At 40.2% G+C, this 24,817-nt stretch overlaps 1 protein-coding gene across 1 annotated transcript in view; it reads right to left on the bottom strand.

The window, feature by feature from the left end:
• Positions 1-2,251: 2,251 nt before the first annotated feature.
• LOC138982744 (NF-kappa-B inhibitor beta-like) overlaps positions 2,252-24,817 on the bottom strand; it is a 23,880-nt gene continuing 1,314 nt past the window's right edge. The window contains exons 2-4 of the mRNA XM_070356078.1: positions 19,111-19,828; positions 6,969-7,223; positions 2,252-5,036 (exon numbers count right to left, since the gene is read on the bottom strand). Of these exons, the coding sequence (XP_070212179.1) occupies positions 4,962-5,036; positions 6,969-7,223; positions 19,111-19,828 (1,048 nt within the window). The 3' untranslated portion in view covers positions 2,252-4,961. The remainder of the gene's footprint in view (positions 5,037-6,968; positions 7,224-19,110; positions 19,829-24,817) is intronic.

The following is a 24,817-nucleotide window of genomic DNA, read 5'->3' as shown; positions in this document are numbered from 1 at the left end:
TCTGTACAGAACGAAAAAAGAATGTGTTTTATATACCGACCTTTTTCTTCTGTACAGAAAAGAATGGTATCCCACTAAATATTAAACACACACTCTCTCTCTCTCTCCATCCCTGGTAATTTGACGGAACAATGCGCTGATGGTCTTGATGGCATTCTCCCACGTGCATGAGAAAAGGCAATTAGTCCCAAGTCGAGTAAGGACGAAATGGAACCGCAAGGTGACCAAAAGACTGGCCAAGCAGGCAGCCTCCCACACGCCAAAGTTTGTGGAGAGGTTCAGAACAGCGCGGTTGTCTCTGGACGGACACCGCAAGGTGACCAAAAGACTGGCCAAGCAAGCAGCCTCTTACACGTCGTGGTTTGTGGGGAGGTTTAGAACTGCGCGGTTGTCTCTGGACGGACACTGACGACGGAAAAGCTACTCTGTGTACGCACAACTAAGATTTTAGACTGTAACCTGTTTAATATCCCTAATAAACTTAGACACCTGTGAGGCCCTGAAGAATTATCTTCCATCCCAAACTAAGATTTTAGCGTATCACCAGACAACAACCCTAATTGGTTTTGATTTATGCGAGGACGTAAAACGTTATTGTTCGTACATTTTGGGAACATATCTGATGGATCTCTGCGATCTCACCTTGGCTGTCAGTCGTAGAATTATCACAGTTCACAGACCTGCAACGGAGAAAGGGCAGTTTAGCAGAGTCGTGTATATACTATAGTGCTCTGTCCTGTAAAGGTTTAAGTCAAGCTTATCCTGCGACAACCGTGCTTCTCAAAAACTCTCGACAAATTAGCATTGCATTGACTTCACTGATTGGTGCAAATACGATGTTTATTGAAGAACGTTGTATTGGGTGGGGCAATAATTCGTCTTTTTTATGTGAAGAATGATGCTGTAGAAAACAAAACTGAGTGGAGGTGGTACGGAAAATAGGTCATTGTGTGTGTATGTGTGTGTGTGTGTGTGTGTGCACGGTGTGTGTGTGTGTGTGTGTGTGTGGATGCGTACGTGCGTGCGTGCGTGAGTTCGTGTGTGTGCGAGTGCCGCCTTCTGTGTCTGCGTCTGCGTTTGCGTCAGCGTGGGTGCGTAAGCGAAATACATGTGTTAAGTGGATTGCGCGTGTGCTACGTACTTATTAAAGGCACAGTAAGCCTCCCGTAAACCATCACAGATACTTTCAGGCTTTTACACACAGTACAAACACCCTTCCATTTGAACGCTCACCGAACGGGAACATCATAGGTGCCCTACGTAAAGAGCTAGCAATTTTCAAAGAATTAATTTTGCGGATTGTCTGTCAGACAATCGGACGGTGCTTTGTTGCGCTTCTGGCCTAACTTTTGAAATCTAAATAATAAATTGACAGCTTGTTATACAAACATTCTTAAATCATAAAAGAAATCTTTTTTCATCAAGACAAGATCAGAACAGTACGAAGTTTTGAAAGTTTAAAAAAAGATAGCCCGGAAGCAAGGTCACGCAAGGTCGTGGTTCTCGTAGCAGACGACGCTGCCTGGTGCCAGTTCCTCTGAACCGTTAACCGCCACTGCTCTAGTTCGCAGCCGTTTCAATGTTGCATTTCAGATTCAAAGGTACACAATAACGTGCTATTGCAGATACGCTTACAGAGATTTGCATTGAAATGACAAACTGGCGGCTAAATTGTGAAAAAAAGGGAAACTGGATTACACGGGTTCAAGATGGCTCAGATAAACCACGCAAAAATAAATTCTTTGAAAATTGCTCGCTCTTTACGGAGGGCACCTAGAATGTTCTCAAGCGGTGAATGTTTAAATGAAATGGTGTTTGTACTGTGTGTAAAAGCCTGACAGTATCTGTGATGGTTTACGGGAGGCTTACTGTGCCTTTAATAACTGGCGAACTCCATTTCGTCTTTTCGTACGATGACTTTCAACTAATATCAGTCAGCCTGTTAACAGTTTTACCTCGTTTCAGCTCAGTCTATTTACGAGTCTGCTTAGACACACACACGCACACACACACACACACACACACACACACACACACACACACACACACACACACACAGAGTAGCACACCTACCCTTCATTTGCACACACACACACACACACACACACACACACACACACACGCACACACACAGAGTAGCACGCCTACCCTTCATTTGCACATACCCACACAGCCACCCTTAAACCCAACCACCCACCCTAATACCCACCCCCATAATACACACCGGCAGAATAAGTAACACAAATAAGAGCAGACGTCAGATTTTCTTCACATGAGATTTACACACGCATCATCTACCCGACAAGGATTTAATCTCAAGTCTATGTTACAGCTATCCCTTCATCAGCACAAGTTTATAAATGAAAGTCATTTGACAATTACTTTGTAAATGAAGTAACTGAACATGTGCACAAACAATGTGGTATATCAGATAATTACAAAGTGGCATCAATGTAGACATTTTGCATTTGGTCATTGCAAGTACCGTAAAATCCCAAGCAAACGCCCAGTATCTAGCAACCGCCCATCCCCCACATTTGGCCAAAAGTTGTGCAGAGGGGTCAATACCTAGCAAACGCCCACCCCGGTAGAAAACAAGTTTTAGGACAGTCGGCCTCTTATATCTACGATTGGTGCACACTGTTCGATGGTTCTCCTTTTTTTGGGGGGGGGGTGGGGGGGGGGAATAAAATTACGTCATGTCCCACAGTGAAGTCGTTCAGTGACGTTTTTTAATGAGTGTTTAACACTTCTCTATGTTCAGCCATGCCGAAGCACAAATCCTTTACAGTGACATACGCTCGTACAAACTAAAAGCCTTTAAATATCTTGAAAACGAAGCTGCAGACAATGTTTCGGTATGTGCCCGCGAGTTTTCTTCCAGAAGAAGCTGAGAGTGGAGACGACAGTGAAGACGATGATGTTGACTTGGAAGGACTATAATGAGCCCACGATCATCAACCCTACCAGATCTCCAAACAAGAGAAGAAACTGTGTGTGTGCTGACGTTAGTCCGAGAATGAGAAGAATCAAGGTCACTTGTGTTCTTTTTTTTCTTCTTTTTTGTAGCACAGATTTCTTTGTGTAAACAAACGGTGTGTTTAATTTTCATTAAAACTGCATAAATCACATGGTTGTACCACTTTATTTCTCTCGTGAAAATTTGATGACACGTTATCTTGCAAAGGGGTGGGTACCTAGAAAACGCCCACCCCCTACTTTTACCCGAAATCTGTGCAGAGGGGGGGAGGGGGGGGGGGTGTGGTGGGCGTTTGCTAGGGATTTTACGGTAACTGTGCAGATCAACAAATGAGAAATAAATACAAAATAAAAGACATATTGTATATGGTTTAATCAATCCTCATAAAATACAGTCGTTGAATTATTGAGTTACATACATGTTTAGGTATACAAATGATCTAGACCAAAAATGTGTACGTATAGCGTTATGAAATCAAGCATTTACGTCACACATTAGCCAAGTTCTACACGTCTGGTATAAATGAATTCTCTTGAGCGATCGTGCTGAAGACGAATGCGTTTGTTTCTACATTTTCTCCGTCTGTACAATTTTAGCCTAGCAAACTATTATGAAAGGACGTAGGGTGAGCAATAGCAGAACAGTGTGTGCTGTTTCCCTGGACACCAACAGATGAGTGTGGGCGGATTCATTCGCACAAAGGAGAAAAGACATTCCGGCGCCCGTTTTTAGACAGTGTGAATCGTGCAGTTTTCTAAAAGAAAAAGAAGTAATTTTAAGGCAGTTTCAGGCACACATGCGTTGCGTATACACGTACGAGCAGTGACAAGTATTAGATCTAAGAATGGATTTTTGTATTACTATTCACAAGGCTACTGTGACTGTGATTAGAACGTCTGCTACGCGTTGCACTTTCAGGCGTAATGAATCTGGACTAAGTTTCTAGTACATGTACCAACGCGGGTAACGTCATATCTAAATATGCACGTCTTGGCTGCACGTCCCGGGAACTGGACCTCTTTATTATGTCAAAACAGGATCTTTGATTGTGTTCATTTTCTTTAAACAAAACATATTTAAAAAAGACACACAAACATTTTTGTGTGAAAAACAAACATAACAATAAAACAATAACGACAGCCACGAATAACGCAGCAGCAAAATCATCGTCGTCATCAAAACAACCACAACAACTACAACAACAACACGACGACGACGATGACGACAACAAGTATGAAATACGTTCGGGTCACGAAGTCTCTTCTCTATTGTACATGTCACGGTCACAATGACTTTACACGGGAGTTCTATTCGAGTTAAACCAAAGAAAGCTGCCAACGCAGCCGAAGTAACAGTCAATATACATATATGCATTTGTTCTTCCCTCTACGAAAACAACAGGAACACTTGTGAGGCACATTGGTTTTGTTTTAAATGATACAACATAATTCGCAAATACGAGTGATACTCAACGACCTTGTATATATTTCTTAATTGCGATTGTGTCCACTTGCATTTGACCTGCACAAGGGGACGTATTTGGTGAGCGAACATAAGCAGTCTGTTTCAGATTTTTACAAATCATTTGGTATTTCTACCTTCACCGCTTGAAGTTCAGTCTTCCTTAATAATGCTATTTTGTAGTTCTACCAATTAAGTCATTCACACACACAAAACGAAAAAAACCCACCCACACCACACATCACCGAAGTCACACATCAACGATTTAACATGACGAAGATCATGTGGCTAGCTGCCACTAAGTCCGAATCCGAGTCTCTAAGGTAAGGTGGACCAAAATGTCTGTGTCCTAACGAATGAAGACCAGTCATTTCATTGTAAGCGTCTATGTCAAGCACCTCCAACAGAGGCCACTGACACAGAACATATAGACGTGATTTTGAGACACGACCGGGGTCATGTTTGCTTGACCAGACCACCATCGTCGAAAACATTGGCATCAATGTGTCAGCGGCGACCTTCACCTATGTCTGCTGTGTACGATGGGTTGCCCCGCAACGCAGATGTCGTCATAAGGCACGCGGAAATCGTCTTCCTGCACAACAGGAAGAAAGCATCATGAACAAGTGTGTTTTATTTGTCTCTGACGTTAACTGCGAGAACATCTGTCACGAAACGACAACACGATATCTATATATATATATACGACTAGTGTCTGTGTGTGTGTCTGTGTGTCTGTGTGTCTGTCTGTGCGCGATGCACGGCCAAAGTTCTCGATGGATCTGCTTCAAATTTGGTGGGCTTATTCAGAGAGACCCCGGACACAACCTCATCGATGAGATATTTCAACACGTGCTCTCAGCGCGCAGCGCTGAACCGATTTTGGTTCCACCTGAGCTACCCGGGCCCCCATACCGACACACCAAAGCCAAAGTTCTCGGTGGATCTTTTTCAAATTTGGACACCGTATTCAGCTACACCCCGGACACAATATCATCGATGAGATATTTCAACAAGTGCTCTCAGCGCGCAGCGCTGAACCGATTTTGGTTTTTCTGTTCATTTCACCATTCCCAGTAACTCTTCCTTATCTTCTCCAGTGTTTTGCGTTTATCTCCCTTCCTTCGTGTGGCTTCAATCCATATTCCCGTTTCTACGTTACTATTTTTAGAATGTCACTGCGCTGTCCAGAACGCTTCCCTTGCACCCGTAAGTTGTTCTTACTGTCAAAGTGAAAAGGTCGAATCAATTTATAGCCACGCGAAAAATACACTGTCACCTATCTCTATATATTTATAGATATACATATACATATATATATATACGGCTTCTGTGTGTGTGTGTGTGTGTTTGTGTGTGTGTGTGAGCAACACCTGTGGATTTTAGAGTTCTGTTTGTGATGGGGTCTAGCGGCTTTTGTCTGTCTGTATGTTCTGGCATTTGAGAAGCCACAACAGATAATATAGGGCTAAGAAATAAGCTCTAAAATTCTCATTCCCGTTTGACAGGACTTCGCCTTCAAAGGTGATTGTGGTGAACCGCCACGCTGTCTGTCTTTGTCTCGCGATTCACCCTCTAGTCTGTCAATACGTCAGTGATGGTCAAAATGACAAACTCGACAGACGTCGTAAGAATATTTCTTGAATATTCACAAATAGTGGTCGTTGCTATTCGACCATGTACGCTTCTTGTAGAGAATTAAACACACATGGAACAGGTATAAAAGGACACGTGACATATTGCTGTGAACGCTTTTGTTTTGAGCTGTCTTTTCGTATTTTGTTTCAGAGGATTACAATCTCTCGACGGAAAAAGAGCCCAGTCCAAAACGGCGGCCTTTAAGTTTGAAGGTTTGGGGTTCAAATCCCCGCTGAGCTCCGATCTTCCAAATCATATAATTTTCAGACCTGCTGGTGCCTTCCCTCCTCAACCCTCCTCCGTGTGTCCACAAAATCGCAAGACCAAGTAGGAATGCGCACGGAGAAGGTCGTGTAATCTGTGTACATAATTCCGATGCAAAACAAGAGTGCATGTGGGAGTTGCAGCCCGAGAACGCAGAAGAATTGTAAGAAAAAGAATCTTTTAATGAAGGAACAGAGCAAGAAGCTACAGTAGAAGTCCCCTTTCAAGGACCCCCAATGTAAAACTCCCTCTCTTTTATCCCCCTGTGTTCTCAGACTTTCTCTTCATAACCTCGGTAAATGTACACAGATATTTGGAGGTCTGAAAAAGGGGGTTTAACTGAATCATTATAGCTGACAGCTTAGGCCAAATAAAAAATATATGTTGGTTTGGGGTAACCCGACCGACCCTAATTTTTCCCGCCGACCCTAAAAATATTTTTCACATCTCAAAAAAACAAAAAAATGTTTGCACATTTTGCGAACCATACCGAGACTATGGGAAGTAACCTCTTTTAAAATCGACTTTATATATATAAATTTTTTTTTTAAAAAAGGCGACCTACCGACCCTGTCCTTTTTGGTCACGTTACCCAAAACCAACATATATTTTTGTTTGGCCTTACCATGTCCTCGTCAGAGACGCTGTCGCCGCTGTGGTAACCATGGATACACTCCAGCCAATCAGCTCCGTGCGCGTGCAGCAGGTCAACGAGGTCGGAGTGCCAGCGCCCCCTGGCGAGCTGCAGCGCCGTCTGGTGGGCAAAGTTGGTGGCGTTGATGAGAAGCTGCGGATGTTGGAGCAGCGTTGAGATGATGGCGGGACTGGGATGGGCACTGTCCACTGCAAAGTGCAGAGGCGTTCGACCGCTCTTCCCGTCCTAAGGATGTCCGGCAACACGGGAAGAAGAGGAAATTAATGTACATTGTCGCGTGGGAGTCAATTCTCTGTAGCTCGGAAAAGACATGACAGTGTTGAGCCTTAATGACCGATATAAGGCTGAGGAGCATAATCCGCAACGGGGTAGGGATAGAAGAGAGACAAGACAAGACAAGACAAATTCTTTATTAACGAGAGTAATGGCATAAGCAAACAGGCGCTTTTTTACATCCGGCCCTCACCCATGAGAGGGACGAGAGAGAGAGAGAGAGAGAGAGAGAGAGAGAGAGAGAGAGAGAGAGAGAGAGAGAGAGAGAGAGAGAGAGAGAGAGAGACAATGACAATGACAATGACAATGACAATGACAAATTCTTTATTTACGAGGGTAATGGCATAAGCAAACAGGTGCTTTTTTTACATCCAGCCCTCGCCCATGGGAGGGTTTAATCTAATGATAATACGTTTTAAAAATGTTGGAATATCAATTAAAGAAGTAATAAAAGTAAACGACAAACAAGCAAACGATTAACAGACTAAACAAACAAAAATATACATACAAACGAACATGACATATTATTGTCAAAGGTATAATGAAAACTGTTTCAAGCAACAAAAAACGTGTGAAACTTCGAGGGAAGAAAAAATCCGTGAAACTGAGGAGTCAATGAAGCAACTACGTTGCAAGTAATAGCATGTAGCATCGTTACATAAGTCATGTTATGAAATTAATTAGGTACATTTATCTACTGAAACGTGTAAAAGGTACAAATAAGGCATCAACAATATACATATTCAGGCTAAGTGAGAACAAAATGTTCCATGTATAAGGAATGAGAAATATCTGTCTTTAAAAGTCTTGGCATTGACAGAATGTTTGAGACCGCTTGGAAGTGAATTCCAAAGATTAGTCCCCGAAAAGAGTAGGCCGAGGAGCATACATTTTTGTCGGGTCTCTTAAATTGTGGGAAGTGAATTGAGAAGAAAGAGGTGCAGGCGCTCTTCCAATTATGAGTTTATGCATCAAAACGCCTTTATTGTACACGAGTCTTGATTTAGGAGGAAGAATGTTTAAAAGTTTATAGTCTTCGTTGGAAACCGAGACTTGTAATAAAAATAACTTTGATTGCTCTTTTATGTATACTAAATAAAGGTTTCAGAGTTTTTGCACTCGCACAATCCCATAGTGTTGACGCATAATCAATGATCGATTGAATGTGAGCGTTAAAGAAAAGTTGCCTGCCATGCCTGTTCAAGAAGTGTTTTATTCTGGACAACAAGTAAAGCCTCTTGGAGAGTACTTTAAAAACTCCTGTAATGTGATCAGTCCACGATAAATCGTTATCAAGAATAACACCTAGAATTTTGTGTTTATTAACTTCTTCAACAATGTGATTATCAATCGTTAAAGGTGGAAGTTTAGATTTTAAGTTTTGGCGTTTTTGTCTGGTGGTAATAAGCATGCTTTTTGTTTTGTCTGGATTAAGAGCCATGTGGTTTAATTCGGTCCACGCTAAAAGCTCGTTAACACTTTCTTGAAGTTGTTTTGACAATACCTTCACATTTGAGTGGGAATTGTGAATAGTGGTATCATCAGCGAAGAGTTCACAGTTACTGCTTATGTGTAGGGGAAGGTCATTAATGTAAATCGTAAAGAGAAGAGGGCCGAGTACAGATCCCTGAGGAATGCCATAACCTACCGACTGCATGCTAGACATAGAGCCGTTGGCGCACACTGCTTGTACTCGATCAGAAACAAAAGACTTAATTAACGATATTGTATCATTTCTAAGGCCGTACAGCGCGAGTTTCCTAAGAAGTAGGCCATGATGAATCACATCAAATGCTTTAGCAAAGTCAACGAAGAGAGCAGCACATAATTTGTCTTCGTTGATCTTGCTCAACCACTGATCAACTAAAGAAACAAGTGCTGTGTGGCATGAATGATGAGTTCTGAACCCGGACTGATTTGGGTGAAATAAAGCATTTTCGTTAAAATGTGAGAGAGAGAGAGAGAGAGAGAGAGAGAGAGAGAGAGAGAGAGAGAGACATAGAGAGACATAGAGAGAGAGAGAGAGACAGACAGACAGAGAGAGACAGATAGAGACAGTCAGAGAGAGAGAGAGAGAGAGAGAGAGAGAGAGAGAGAGAGAGAGAGAGAGAGAGAGAGAGAGAGAGAGAGAGAGAGAGAGAGAGAGAGAGAGAGAGAGAGAAAGAGAGAGAGAAAGACAGACAGACATAGAAACAGATAGACAGAGACAGACAGGTATGTTTTATTTGTAGGCTATTGTGACAGTAATAAAAAGCGCAGACATAGAATCTTGTGTCTCGTGATCTCAAAGTGACTCGCACCAGAGGTTAAATTTGCTTGTTGATTATGTCGAGGACTGTTCAAAAAGTTATATGGTTGGAGTCTACATCTCTTGTAAAGGTCATACAAACAATTTCGAAAGAGTAAACCTATTTTGAAAGTTGATGAAGTCCTAAGGCCACAAATTACAAACAAAGTAGGGCTTCTTGTGCTAGACTCATACTTAGTAACCGTTTCACGAAGACACCACCGAAGACATTACTACAATTCTACTGTAGATATGTAAACAAATCAACATTCAAATCGTCAGGCGCGAAGAAAAGTGCAAAACAGAACAAAAAACAAAGTTACTTTACTACTAAAATGGAAAAAGAACAACTTTGTAACAAATTATAAAACTAAATATCAAGCATGAAACAGATAGAAACATGAAATTCAACGCGTGAGAGTGATAAGAAATTCCTAAACTGTGTTACACCCAAGGTTAAGGCATCCCTTTAAACACAGCGAACATGTAAATACCCCTTAACGTGCTATAGATGTTGAATCTTGATGCTACTACTGCCGCTACCCTTTACCCATTTTGTCATCTGTTCAGACTACACCTGAGAAAAATTGAATGAAAAGTAACGAGATATTTTTAAAAGATCGTTTATATAAGTTCAGAGGTTGCTAAGGAGAAAAATAACAAGAAAAGGAGGCGTTGCGCCTCTATTTATTGGAAACTTGCATAATGGCGTATAAGACTTTTGAACACGTACAAATCCCCATTGAATAAAGGAGTGAAATTAAAAACAAAAAACACAATTTGCCTGATTTCAGTCATTTCTTCTTTAATTTGTCTGTGTGTGTGTAAGGGGGGGGGGGGGGGGGTACGTCAATTGGGCGAGAGAACTATTTCAATTTTATTTTCAGTTTTCAGGGGTTGACTCTAGTCTTCGGTCTCTGAGGCCCCGAGTTTTCCTTAGATCTGTTGTACGTTAATGTATTTTTCATACACCATTTCTGCCTAGCACTGCCCCGCAACAAAATATTTGCCTGTTAAAGGACCAGACCACGCTGTTTTAAAGGTTATTAGAACCACTAACCGATGACTGAAGGTTAGAGAAATGCACCTAAAGATTCCAAAAATGTAAAGAAATTCACCGATTCGTAGCTTTATCATTGTGATTTAATTAAAAACGTTCCGCCAAATTCGTCTGCTAAACGAGACTTCGAAATGGCCGCCAGTAGACGAGAACCGGTAGTGACGTCATTTCGTGTACAGCTTAGGCTCAAGTGGGCGTTTGCCTACATCGAGCATCAACAACACGCCGAAGGAATGCGCACGGCTGCTGATAGCTATGAAGTATAGAAAAAAGGTTCAGGCATCAGTTGTCACCTTTTTCCGATGGGCTTACAACTTCTGCAGCAAGACTGATTAACTGGAAACGGCCAACACGATGTGCTGTGTTTCGCGACACTTTCTTCCAATGTGAACGCACAAAACAGCTGTTGCCTGACGCAGTTCCAGTTCCGACAATTGTTGACCACTCACAGGAGGTCAGAAACCGGATACCAATGTCATCAGAACGATCTGCTTTCACTAAACGCAGACGAAAGGAAGTGAGTACATGTATACTGAATGTGTTCTGTAAGGGATAGGGGTTCAGTGTCACTGGGCGTTTTTGTCAGACTGACAGTATTTGTAGTGGAATGGCATCTGTTCCTAATTTTAAGCACATGTGTTAAGATTACAGATTAAAACATATATCTGTTACTACATGTCCGTCCCCATGCACCCACCTTAAAGTTCCCTCTCTCTCTCCCTCTTTTACACTCACCTGGGTAATCGATGAGTCTCAGGTTTAATCAGTGTCCGTCCATATACACATAGACATTCACACAAACACACACACGTTGTTATAGTTGTTATCTTTTAATTCAGTGTTGTATTAAATGGATAAAGAAATCGTTAATACAGCAAGCTTGCATGAATAATTTGCTGTTGTCCTTTTTTTCAGATCAGGTTCTGTAATACAGTAATTATAATTAATACAAGTACAAATTCATGTTTGCAGTCATACTCATAGTGTGTGTGTGTGTGTGTGTGTGTGTGTGTGTGTGTGTGTGTGTGTGTGTGTGTGTGTGTGTGTGTGAAAAGCACTTTGATACTTAAAACATCTGTGTTATTTGATTTTATTACAAAACTGCAGTCAGAATATTAAGCAGACCTATTCCAACAATACATTTTGATCAGCAGTAAATGTAATGTCAAATTATGAACAACAATCATGTGAGCAGATATATCTAACAGAAACAAATAGTCTAGCAAAATAATACAACCAAGTACATGTTCGGACATCATCATCCACATCAAAACATTGATTGTAGGAAGAGCACAACTCTGTGTTATTTATTACCACTGCTTCAGTCAAACTGCCAGTTCAACTTTATCTCTGTGGGTTTTTTTTTCTCTCAGAGTAACATGGGAAAAAAACCTTTAAAAAACTTGCATGCTACAGAGCTGGATTGTTTCTAGTGATCATGCAGCATGATTTATCCGCATAGAAAACTACTGAAACACCTAAACAGAAATAACAATGTCTACAGAAAAAAATCCACTGTTTGATTGCTGTCTGTAGTACTCCTCTTGCTAACAGTGGCATTAAAATAATTAAAACTAAGCTATGCTCTCTTGGGGGGGGGGGGGGGGGGGAAGTGCTCCAAGTACTTTTTGTGTCTACATAGGCAAAACAAAACTATGCAATGTTTCAGATTTCCTGACCCACCCTATGTTTTTCCTCCTTATCCTGGACTATTTTGGACTCTTACAAAAACTTGTGTACTTCAAAAATGACAAATCTTAATTTTGCAGGCTTACAAGGAAATTGACTCTTCTCTTACAACCAGAATACACCATGATTTCAAGCAAATAAAAAACTACATGCACCTGAGAAAAAAACACTTTAATTCAAGAAGTTAGACCTCCTAACCCCAGCTTTTCAATTCAATTCAATACGTTGTTGATGTTGATTATGGAGCTTAACGTCCTCCCAGGTAACTAGGGACCTATATTGGGACATGATTTTTTATACAATGTTAAAAGTGTAGGGTGTAATGGGGGGGAGGGGGACTGGAGGGTGACGGGGTGTAGTCGCTAATAAATTTAAAGGTGCGTTTATTATCTAATATACCAGACATTTTGTTTTGGCTGGTGTACAGAATAACATCACATAAAATCGCACTCGCAAAACACATAAAATGTACACATCAGTACACACATAACCCAAACCACACATATCCATACCAGCACCATCACACACATATCCACATACATACTCTAGTTTGTACATTATAAAAATAAATACATTATGATTAATATCATTACTAGTCAACTTAAATTAAGGCTCAAAATAGGTCTTAAGATGGATGTTATTTAGTGTAATGAAGAGATTATAAAAACCAAAAAAAGCTATGAGAAAGAAAAGTATGAAAGAATTATGCCCATTCTCCAGTGAAAGTTCTGCTGATTGTGGTAACTTTTTTTTCTGTCTAAAACAGGCATCAGGTTAACTGAACGAGCTGTTTGAGGGGGTGGTGATCCTAACACTGGCCTATGGCAACACTGGCCTATGGCAGCTACAACAAAGCTCTGCATACACAGCAAGACTACAATGCAACAGTGCCCAGACTTTGACTGCTACAGCTAGACCAGTTGACAAAGCTCAAGTTGTCACCAAGCAGGACGCCCCAACTGGCGACCAACTATATAGACTGAGGCTGCCTATCTCCAAATCTGACAAAGCAAGAATTGTTACGCAAGCTCCACATTTCTGTTTGCAGTTTAAGCCGACCTTAAGTATGCAATGGTTAAGCACATCCCCCCCCCCACACACACACACCCCGCAGTTGAGAGTTGTAATGTACCTTTTATTTATCTTACATACATTTGAAGCCTGTGTAGCTCTGTGACAGAAAGAGGTCTCTGATGGCAGCGACCAGACAGGCAGGAAGAACTTTCCTGTTCTTTCGGAAAGTCAGTGAGTGTGCAACTTGTCAGTATGTTCTGAACACATCAAAACATTTTCTTTAATCTAAGCTACATAATATCATGTGGATGCACTGATTGGGTGTAAATAATAACAGCAATTGGTACAGTCAATTCACTAAATGTGCAACAAAACCCTAATCATCAGACATTTTACAACAGCAAACTTCAACAGTCCTTTTACTTTCCTGAATGTCATTATTATTTATTAAAACATGCATCTAGAGCAACATACATATAAATCTTCTTTTATTAAAGTTCACCTGAAATTCAGGCTGCTTTCCCATGCAAAGTACAAATGCAAGTGTCCATAAACCAGGGTTTAATACATGTAGTATGTGAGTGAGTTCTGATGAAAAAGTGATTGTGTTGTAATATTGGTTATTACTGAGTGTTGATGTTACAATGATTACATTATAAAAACAACAACAACAGAACAATGTGAAGAGCAAACTTCTTCTGTGGGCATGCAAGTGAGTTAATCTTGTGTGTGTGTGAAACTATATTTGACTGAGTGTCACATTTAAATGACAACAGTTTTCTTGATAGCCTTTAAAAACAACAACAAATACATACATTTAAAAATCAAACAAATATAGGCACCTCAAAAAAAGTTGTATGTACACCTTCGTGGCTGGTGATGCATTCTTGCTCCCCTGCAAGTTTTCATTCTACAATGTACCTCAGGCTAGCTTCCTCTCTCTCTCAAATCTGCCCCTCCCACACAATACAACAGGTACAGTGGCCACTCTGACACCAGTCTCTGAAATAATCAAGAACAGTTAAAACTGCGATGAGCTGTTGTTCTTTTACTCGTGAATGCAATGCATGAACACTTAAACAATATCCCACTTATTCGCGAGTGCGTTGACAAGGCGAGAGTGAAAAAATAGCACAGACTCGAAAGCAGACGATAAGTTCAGCACAGAGAGCGGGCGTGTTTACCTTTGATCGCTGAGACAAACAGAGTCGCAATTTTCATCGTCACTGTCTTTTCACTACTGCTGGAAGTGGCCTCCGCTCCTCATCTTTCATGCTTGATTCGAGGAGAGAAACTGGTAGTTCGAACATGTACGGTTCAATTTCGTCTGCAGTCACGCTTGTTGCCATGTTGGTAAACGGCATCTTCACACTGTGTGACGTCACGGATAATTTATTCATAAGCCAGTCTCGCGAAGATCACGCGGCACAATGGCGGGTCGTTTTGGAGAAGAAATCCGTCGCTTCGGTCACAAAATTCGTCGGATTACGGCCTTACAAGATTCCGAAGTAAACCAAACATTGTTGAAGACGGTAAGAAAGTGGTTTTCTAACTAACTGCAAACATCGGGAAGTGTTCGGTCGCGCAGGAACACGATTCGAAGCGTTTTTGACGCTAAAACAGCATGGTCTGGACCTTTAAGTACGACCCTGACAATGGTCAATGGTATTCTTGACCCTTGGATTCTTGGATTGAGCTTTGATCTTTTAGTTATTTGTGTTTGATATTTGCCATATTCATTTTCTGGTGTGCGCCTCACCCGAGACAGACTTCCCTTGTTAGTCACGATCATAAATATAACAATTCCAGTCAATGTCCTTGTTAGTCACGATCATAAATATAACAATTCTGGTCAATGTCCTTGTTAGTCACGATCATAAATATAACAATTCCAGTCAATGTCCTTGTTAGTCACGATCATAAATATAACAATTCCAGTCAATGTCCTTGTTAGTCACGATCATAAATATAACAATTCCAGTCAATGTCCTTGTTAGTCACGATCATAAATATAACAATTCCAGTCAATGTCCTTGTTAGTCACGATCATAAATATAACAATTCCAGTCAATGTCCTTGTTGGTCACGATCATAAACATAACAATTCCGGTCAATGTCCTTTTTAGTCACGATCATAAATATAACAATTCCAGTCAATGTGCTTGTAAGTCACGATCATAAACATAACAATTCCGGTCAATGTCCTTATTTGTCACGATCATAAATATAACAATTCCGGTCAATGTCCTTATTTGTCACGATCATAAATATAACAATTCCAGTCAATGTCCTTGTTAGTCACGATCATAAATATAACAATTCCGGTCAATGTCCTTGTTAGTCACGATCATAAATATAACAATTCCAGTCAATGTCCTTGTTAGTCACGATCATAAATATAACAATTCCAGTCAATGTCCTTGTTAGTCACGATCATAAACATAACAATTCCAGTCAATGTCCTTGTTAGTCACGATCATAAATATAACAATTCCAGTCAATGTCCTTGTTAGTAACGATCATAAATATAACAATTCCAGTCAATGTCCTTGTTAGTCACGATCATAAATATAACAATTCCGGTCAATGTCCTTATTTGTCACGATCATAAATATAACAATTCCAGTCAATGTCCTTGTTGGTCACGATCATAAACATAACAATTCCAGTCAATATCCTTGTTAGTCACGATCATAAATATATAACAATTCCAGTCAATGTGCTTGTAAGTCACGATCATAAACATAACAATTCCGGTCAATGTCCTTATTTGTCACGATCATAAATATAACAATTCCAGTCAATGTCCTTATTTGTCACGATCATAAATATAACAATTCCAGTCAATGTCCTTGTTGGTCACGATCATAAATATAACAATTCCGGTCAATGTCCTTATTTGTCACGATCATAAATATAACAATTCCAGTCAATGTCCTTGTTAGTAACGATCATAAATATAACAATTCCGGTCAATGTCCTTATTTGTCACGATCATAAATATAACAATTCCAGTCAATGTCCTTGTTAGTCACGATCATAAACATAACAATTCCGGTCAATGTCCTTGTTAGTCACGATCATAAATATAACAATTCCAGTCAATGTCCTTGTTAGTCACGATCATAAATATAACAATTCCAGTCAATGTCCTTGTTAGTCACGATCATAAATATAACAATTCCAGTCAATGTGTTTGTAAGTCACCATCATAAACATAACAATTCCGGTCAATGTCCTTATTTGTCACGATCATAAATATAACAATTCCAGTCAATGTCCTTATTTGTCACGATCATAAATATAACAATTCCAGTCAATGTCCTTGTTAGTCACGATCATAAACATAACAATTCCAGTCAATGTCTTTGTTAGTCACGATCATAAATATAACAATTCCAGTCAATGTCCTTGTTAGTCACGATCATAAATATAACAATTCCAGTCAATGTCCTTGTTAGTCACGATCATAAAGATATAACAATTCCAGTCAATGTCCTTGTTAGTCACGATCATAAATATAACAATTCCAGTCAATGTCCTTGTTAGTCACGATCATAAATATATAACAATTCCAGTCAATGTCCTTGTTAGTCACGATCATAAATATAACAATTCCGGTCAATGTCCTTATTTGTCACGATCATAAATATAACAATTCCAGTCAATGTCCTTGTTAGTAACGATCATAAATATAACAATTCCGGTCAATGTCCTTATTTGTCACGATCATAAATATAACAATTCCAGTCAATGTCCTTGTTAGTCACGATCATAAATATAACAATTCCGGTCAATGTCCTTATTTGTCACGATCATAAATATAACAATTCCAGTCAATGTCCTTGTTGGTCACGATCATAAACATAACAATTCCAGTCAATGTCCTTGTCAGTCACGATCATAAATATAACAATTCCAGTCAATGTCCTTGTTAGTCACGATCATAAACATAACAATTCCAGTCAATGTCCTTGTTAGTCACGATCATAAATATAACAATTCCAGTCAATGTCCTTGTTAGTCACGATCATAAATATAACAATTCCGGTCAATGTCCTTATTTGTCACGATCATAAATATAACAATTCCAGTCAATGTCCTTGTTAGTCACGATCATAAATATAACAATTCCGGTCAATGTCCTTATTTGTCACGATCATAAATATAACAATTCCAGTCAATGTCCTTGTTGGTCACGATCATAAACATAACAATTCCGGTCAATGTCCTTTTTAGTCACGATCATAAATATAACAATTCCAGTCAATGTGTTTGTAAGTCACCATCATAAACATAACAATTCCGGTCAATGTCCTTATTTGTCACGATCATAAATATAACAATTCCAGTCAATGTCCTTGTTAGTCACGATCATAAATATAACAATTCCGGTCAATGTCCTTGTTCGTCGTGATAACAACATGTAAACGTTGAGCTTTTGATTCGTGAGTCTTTCAGTTTTTGAATCATGTTTTCTTTTAAAGGCCAAAAACATCCGGCGTCGCTGGTAACTTTGTTTGTTTGTTTGTTTGCTTAACGCCCAGCCGACCACGAAGGGCCATATCAGGGCGGTGCTGCTTTGACATATAACGTGAGCCACACACAAGACAGAAGTCGCAGCACAGGCTTCATGTCTCACCCAGTCACATTATTCTGACACCGGACCAACCAGTCCTAGCACTAACCCCATAATGCCAGACGCCAGGCGGAGCAGCCACTAGATTGCCAATTTTAAAGTCTTAGGTATGACCCGGCCGGGGTTCGAACCCACGAAGCAGCCACTAGATTGCCAATTTTAAAGTCTTAGATATGACCCGGCCGGGGTTCGAACCCACGACCTCCCGATCACGGGGCGGACGCCTTACCACTAGGCCAACCGTGCCGGTCACCAAGAGCGTATACTCGTAGCATCGTCAGTCCACCGCTCGTGGCAAAGGCAGTAAAATTGACTAGCCAGAATAACGCGGTAGTGGTTGCGCTGAGCAAGATAGCACACTTTTCTGTATCTCGGTTCTTTTTAACTTTCTGAGCTTGTTTTTAATTCAAGTATATCATATCTGTATGTTTTTGGAATCAGGAACCGACAAGAATTAAGATGAAATTGTTTTTAAATCGATTCCGGAAATTTAATTTTAATCATAATTTTCATATATTTAATTTGCAGAGCTGGTTTTTAATCCAAATATGACATATTTATATGATTTTGGAATCAAAAAATAATGAAGAATAAGATGAAATTATTTTTGGATTGTTTTATAAAAAAATAATTTAATTACAATTTTCAAATTTTTAATGACCAAACTCATTAATTAATTTTTAAGCCTCCAAGCTGAAACGCAGTACCAAAGTCCGGCCTTCGTCGAAGATTGCTTGACCAACATTCCAATCCATTTGATAAAAAAATGAGGGCGTGACAGTGCGGCCTCAACTTTCACAAAAAGCCGGATATGACGTCATCAAAGACATTTATTAAAAAAAACACGAAAAAAACGTGTGGGGAGAAACTTTCATGTGAAGTTTCATGAAGATCGGTCCAGTAGTTTTTTTCTAAATCGCTCTACACATACACACAGACACACACACACCATGCACGACTCTCGTTTCGATTTCCAATCTATGTTAAAACATTTAGTCAAAACTTGACTAAATGTAAAAACAGGACAAATACAACACATATAGGAAAAAAATTAATGTTGACAACAACAACTAAATCAAGCTCTTGGGAATTTTATAATAACAAGACGGTGTGACCGCGAAACGGATGTTCGGCTTGAACAACAACTGACCTTGACGTTGACGTCAGTCCCGTGTTTCAAGAGCAGCGTGACAAGGTCGGGGTTGCCAAGCAGGACAGCGATATGCAGGCACGTGAACCCATCGTAGTTTCTCAGCCTCAGGGCCCCCATCACCTCTCTCTTCCGTCTCAGCATCAGCCCTTGCCTTTCCTCTCTGTCACCTGTGAAAAAACTTCTGTCGTCTTCTTCTGAATCTTCCCTGCTTTTGTGGACACCATCGCACGTGTGCCCGCTGTGGTAAGAGCCTACGTCTGTGACGGCAGAATCAGCCAGGGTGAGTAAGCTTTCACATTCTTCCTCGTTGTTTCTGTTGTCATCCCAGCCTTGCCTGACACTTTCAATGAAGGTTTCGTCTCCTCCATGGATAGCGCTGTTGAACCCGCTCTCCTGTTTCACAAGTCCTCCTCGCTGGTCAGAAGGCTCGTTCTTCTCACCGCCCCAGTCTTCTTCTAGGAGAGTCTTTAACGTGCGCAGATCGTTGCCTTGACAGGCGATGTGGAGGGGGGTGTTGCCGTGGCAATCCTGGAGGAGGAGGGAGGCCTCCAGACGGAGGAGGACGGTGAGGGCGTGGAGGTTGGAGGTGAGGGTGGCGAGGTGGAGGGGGGTCTGGTACAGGCGGTTGCGTTGGTTCACTTGCCCCTCCAGCCCCAGTAGCATGACGAGTTCCCACAGTTGAGTCACTGCCTGGATCACCGCCAGGTGCAACGCTCTGAAATTACAAACCCGAAAACAATCACAAACTGAGGACAGAAAAACAACAATGCCCAAGCAGACACGCACGTACACACGCAAACCACACATGCATACACACACACACATACGCCAGCGCGCGCGCAGACACACACACCACACGAACACACATACACACACACACACACACACACACACACACACACACACACACACACACACACACATACAGACACACACACGCGCACACACACACACACACACACACACACACATACACACACACACACACACACACAAAAGAAAACAAAGGGAGCAGTGCATTTTCCAGTCTTTCAACATCAACTGACAAAATTATGCAAATAACCAGTCAGGTAAAAAACGAGCTTTCATACAAATACTTTTCCTTAGACAGTGCCATGCGGGCATTGTGTAAACGCTGCACAGGTGATCCGATATGGTTTCATTTCTTTAGAGCTGTCGAACTTGTCTGTACAGAGCGAATACTCAAATTCTGGGGTTTCCAGTCGCGGTAACGGCTGTTTTAAGCACTTCGTTTCGAGGATAAGAGGGCGTTTAATGGCTAAACTCGCCTTTCCTGGTGAGGGAGAAAACAAATCAAACGAGACAGCAAGTGCTGGCAGGTTTATGTTAAGTGGTGCTTGCTTACAACTTTGGCATTGTTTGTCTTACATAAAGCTGTGGAACGCTAGATGCAAACAAATGTGGCTTTAAAACTGATAACTAACAAACAAATGTGGCTTTAAAACTGATAACTAACAAACAAACAAAACAAAAAACAACTAACTAACACACTTACACACAAACAAATAAACAAACAAACTAAAAAACTAACAAACAAACAAACAAGCTAGCAAACACAAAATACAGATAGAGACAGTGAAAGCGAAGAAACGAGAGAACGACAGGGAAACAACTAAAGGACAGAAACATTTACGAAAGAAAAAAGGAGGTAACAAAATAAATATATATAAAAAAACATAAAAAAAGAAAGAAAGAAAAAACGAAAGAAAGAAAGAAAGAAAAAAGAAAAATCAAAGGAAAGAAACAAAGAAAGAAACAAAGAGAGAAAGAATCAAAGAATGAACGGGGAAAAGCCGGAAAAAGAAACAAGGAAAAATGAAAAAAGCGAACAAAACTGAAAAAAAACCCCACTTAAATGAAGAATGCAGAAAGCAGTACTGATGCAAAAACAAACAAACAAACAAAAAAACAAATACAACCACGAAAACATACTAACCAACGTTTATCTTTGTAAACAGATCTTATTAGAACTCATTCTCGAAAAACAAAAGTGCAAGTTAAAAAATATAAATGAGCTTCCAAAGTAGTTACATCACCAACAAAAATGGAGAGAAAAAAGCCAGCTGATTAGTCATTAGAGAAACAGAGAGCGAGATAGAGATATAGATGGGGAGTGAGAGGGAGAGATAGACAGATAGGAGGCATTGCACATCGCAGACATTAGTTTCCGTTCTTTCCGTGTGATGTTACGTCAATCTATCTAAAGAGACCGTATACGTTCAGCTGGTAGTTCCAATAAGGATTTTTTGCTGATACCACCAGAAAGTATACGCTGAACGTACAGAACGTATACTGTGAGCTGCTGTGTAGCGGGCCCAGGACTGTATGGTTTGTGCTGTCTGAGCGATATGCAATGCCTCATAAATAGATATATTAGATTAGATAGATAGATAAAGTCAGCTTGAAAGGCAGAGCGAGAGAGAGAGAGAGAGAGAGAGAGAGAGAGAGAGAGAGAGAGAGAGAGAGAGAGAGAGAGAGAGAGAGAGAGAGAGAGAGAGAGAAAGAGAGAGAGAGAGAGAGAGCCTGAGAGAGAGAGAGAGAGAGAGAGAGAGAGAGAGAGAGAGAGAGAGAGAGAGAGAGAGAGAGAGAGAGAGAGAGGGCAACTTAGGGTTATGAAAGGATGCATTAACCCCTTAAAAACAAACAAACAAATATACAATGCATGAACAGCAGTACAATGCAATGAGGATGAAGATATATATAGGTGTTAAGTTCCGAATACGGACCACTCTTTGTTTCATGTTGATAAATAGCGTGTTTTCTTGTGAAAGTGTTTCTCTTCTTTTGTTTGGTAGTTTTTCTGTTTTAAGTTAACCTTCAGGTCACATTCAGAAAAATTAAATGCAGAAAAAATGAGAACCGTTCTATATTAGAAGTCTGGGCGCCTAATATATATATGGACCAAGAAAGAGGTCATCACAAATTATTGTAAAAAGCTCACTATATTTGAAAAAAATAACACTTTACAGATCAGTGTGCGATTCAGAATAATTGAAAAATAAATCAGATTTTTGGGGGGAAATCTTGAGCGCTATAGTTATTGGATATTTTGACGAAGCTTCATAATGAATTATTAAAACCAGAGATAAATGTAAGCTTTACGCCCACACGGCAAAGCCATTCGAGGCTAAGCAGTCTAATGTTTTGTCTTTTCTTTTATTCTACTTGTTGAATGTAGTCTTATATCAGGGGACATACACATACTTTGAAAAGTTGCTGTTATGTTTGGTTTGCTTTTGACAGACGCGGTCAATACTGCTAAAGTGTAACAAGTAAAATCCTAGCTGTTTTTCATACCAACTTTAAGTATGACTGTGTTCACAGACGGACAAATGTAGAGCGAACGCTGCCAGAAGTGTAAAGAAATTAAAACTACTAACGTTTTTGGGTTTTTTGTACTTCCATGTGACATATCTGTTTTGACACACGTGTATGTGCATGTTATCAAGAGAGGGTGTGGCGGATGAAACTATTTGTGAGCGGTGTTGCACAGTGTGTTGTGGTTGTTGTCAAATTAGGAGGTGGCCCGTATTAGGAGCCGGGTCCTTTCCCTTCTGGTCTCGCGTACCACAAACCCTAACGGCATTACAAACGGCATGTACAAGTTTTGCATTGCTTCAAAATAAACACCCAATAATAACCCAAATCAAAATAAAGTCGCAGAACCACGTAAACAAAAAACAACAACAACAAAACACAAAAGCAAAGAAACGAACAAAGAAACACACACAACCAAAAGAAAGAAACAGCAACAACAAATAAACAACAACAAATAAACAACAACAAATAAACAACAACAAATAAACAACAACAAATAAACAACAACAAAGAACAATTCGTATATGGGTGTAGCATTGCACACATGCCACGAAGAGACATACATCTATCACAGTGCAGTGGAAATGAGAATCCAGTGAGATTCCGAATCGCACTAGACTGACTAGTGGAGATTGGAATTCCAGTTTGCACTTGGGCAAACTAGAATTCTCATCTCCATTGGATATTTATTAGTGAAGATTGGAATTCCAGTTTGCCCTAGTGCAAGCGGGAATCCAGTTTCAGTGGAGATGGGAATTCCAGTTTTCACTAGGGGAAATAGGAATTGGGGGAAATAATGTGTTGAAAGGTTTATAATTGTTGTTAAAACCATCTCATCTTGAGTCATTCATGACTTTAAGGCTTACTCATTGCAGGTATTGAAATGCAGAAATAAAAATAAATATTATTGAATTGATATAATCGAACAACACAGAGTAATTGTGCCAGCGACTACATCGTCATTTCAGCCAGGTGCAACATCGTCACCTCCGCCAGCGACTACATCGTCACCTCCGCCAGCGACTACATCGTCACCTCCGCCAGCGACTACATCGTCACCTCCGCCAGGTGCAACATTGCTCCCACAAAAGCGTGGTCGACAATACTTACTTCACAATGAAGACAAGATTATTGCTTTGAGTACTGAACACAAAAACAGGTGTGTGTTGCATGGCATGCAAGTCAACAGTGATTCCCATGCTGTAGTGACAATTGACAAGGTGCTAGACAACAGCTTTGTCCCAGTTGAATGCAATCCTTCCCAAGAAGCGCTACAAGTTGGGCAGTTTGTTCTGTGGCAGCGAGCTAACATATAGTCGAAAACGAGGAAAGTCATCAACATAGGGAACCAAGATTGAGTGCACGAGAAAACTATCTTCATGCTGCAAAGAGACAAGCTTCCCGGAATCAAAAGCAGGTTCAAAAACTGCACAAGGTGTACTCAATTGATGATACAGTTGGCATTAAAATCCACCAAGCCGACAGAACAAACACTGATGCACGCCTTCTGCCTTGTAAAATACTAGCATCCAGATCCACTGCAGGAAACAGATTACAATACAAAGTCTTCAGCGTTGCTGGAATCATTGTAAACAGGTTCGATGGTGTTGAACTTGTGGACATGCGCTCTGTAGAGTTTCTGGAACTTTGCAGTGTTGAACCAAGCAATTTAAAAGAACAGTCTGCAAATACAAGGGCAACTGTCTAACGAAACGGTGCAATTGCCGAAAAGCAAACATAGACTGCTGTACAAAATGTCACCCAGAAAGCACATTTTGCAAGAGCTGTTGATGGATTTCCAGTGAAATGAAAAAAAGCAAAAAAAGGCATGTTTGTGTATGTGCGTGAGTGCACACATGTGTGTGAATGTGTGAGTGTGTGTGAAGGCATGTAGCATAGATAGGCCTACCTTTCATGCTTCATCTTTTATAAACTTTTAACTTTGTGATATAATTTTAATGATATTGAGAATAAAACCTTATTGTGCGCAATTACTCTGTGTTGTTCGATTATATCAATTCAATAATATTTATTTTTATTTCTGCATTTCAATACCTGAAATGAGTATACATAGAAAGAAAATGTAAAACTGAACTGATGACATCATCATTAAAATAAAATTGGAATTTCAAGGAAACACAAATCATGCCCTGACATAAGGCCTAAAAAAAAAATAGGTGTGGTTACGGTAACCCGACCTACCCTATTTTTAGGGGCCGACCCTATGACTTTTTATTACATTTGTCAAAAAACAAAAAAAACAAAATAAACAAAAAAACGAGTGCAAAAAACGCAATGCAAGCGAAAGCGCCCGAGTCGCACACTTATTTCCCTGTCAAGTAGGTTTAATTTGTACACATTAGAA

The sequence above is a fragment of the Littorina saxatilis genome, linkage group LG12 (genome assembly GCF_037325665.1).
Source record: "Littorina saxatilis isolate snail1 linkage group LG12, US_GU_Lsax_2.0, whole genome shotgun sequence".
In the NCBI taxonomy this organism is placed as follows: Eukaryota; Metazoa; Mollusca; class Gastropoda; order Littorinimorpha; family Littorinidae; genus Littorina; species Littorina saxatilis.
The sequence above is the reverse complement of the archived record's forward strand: the minus strand, read 5'-3'. Positions and strand labels throughout refer to the sequence as shown.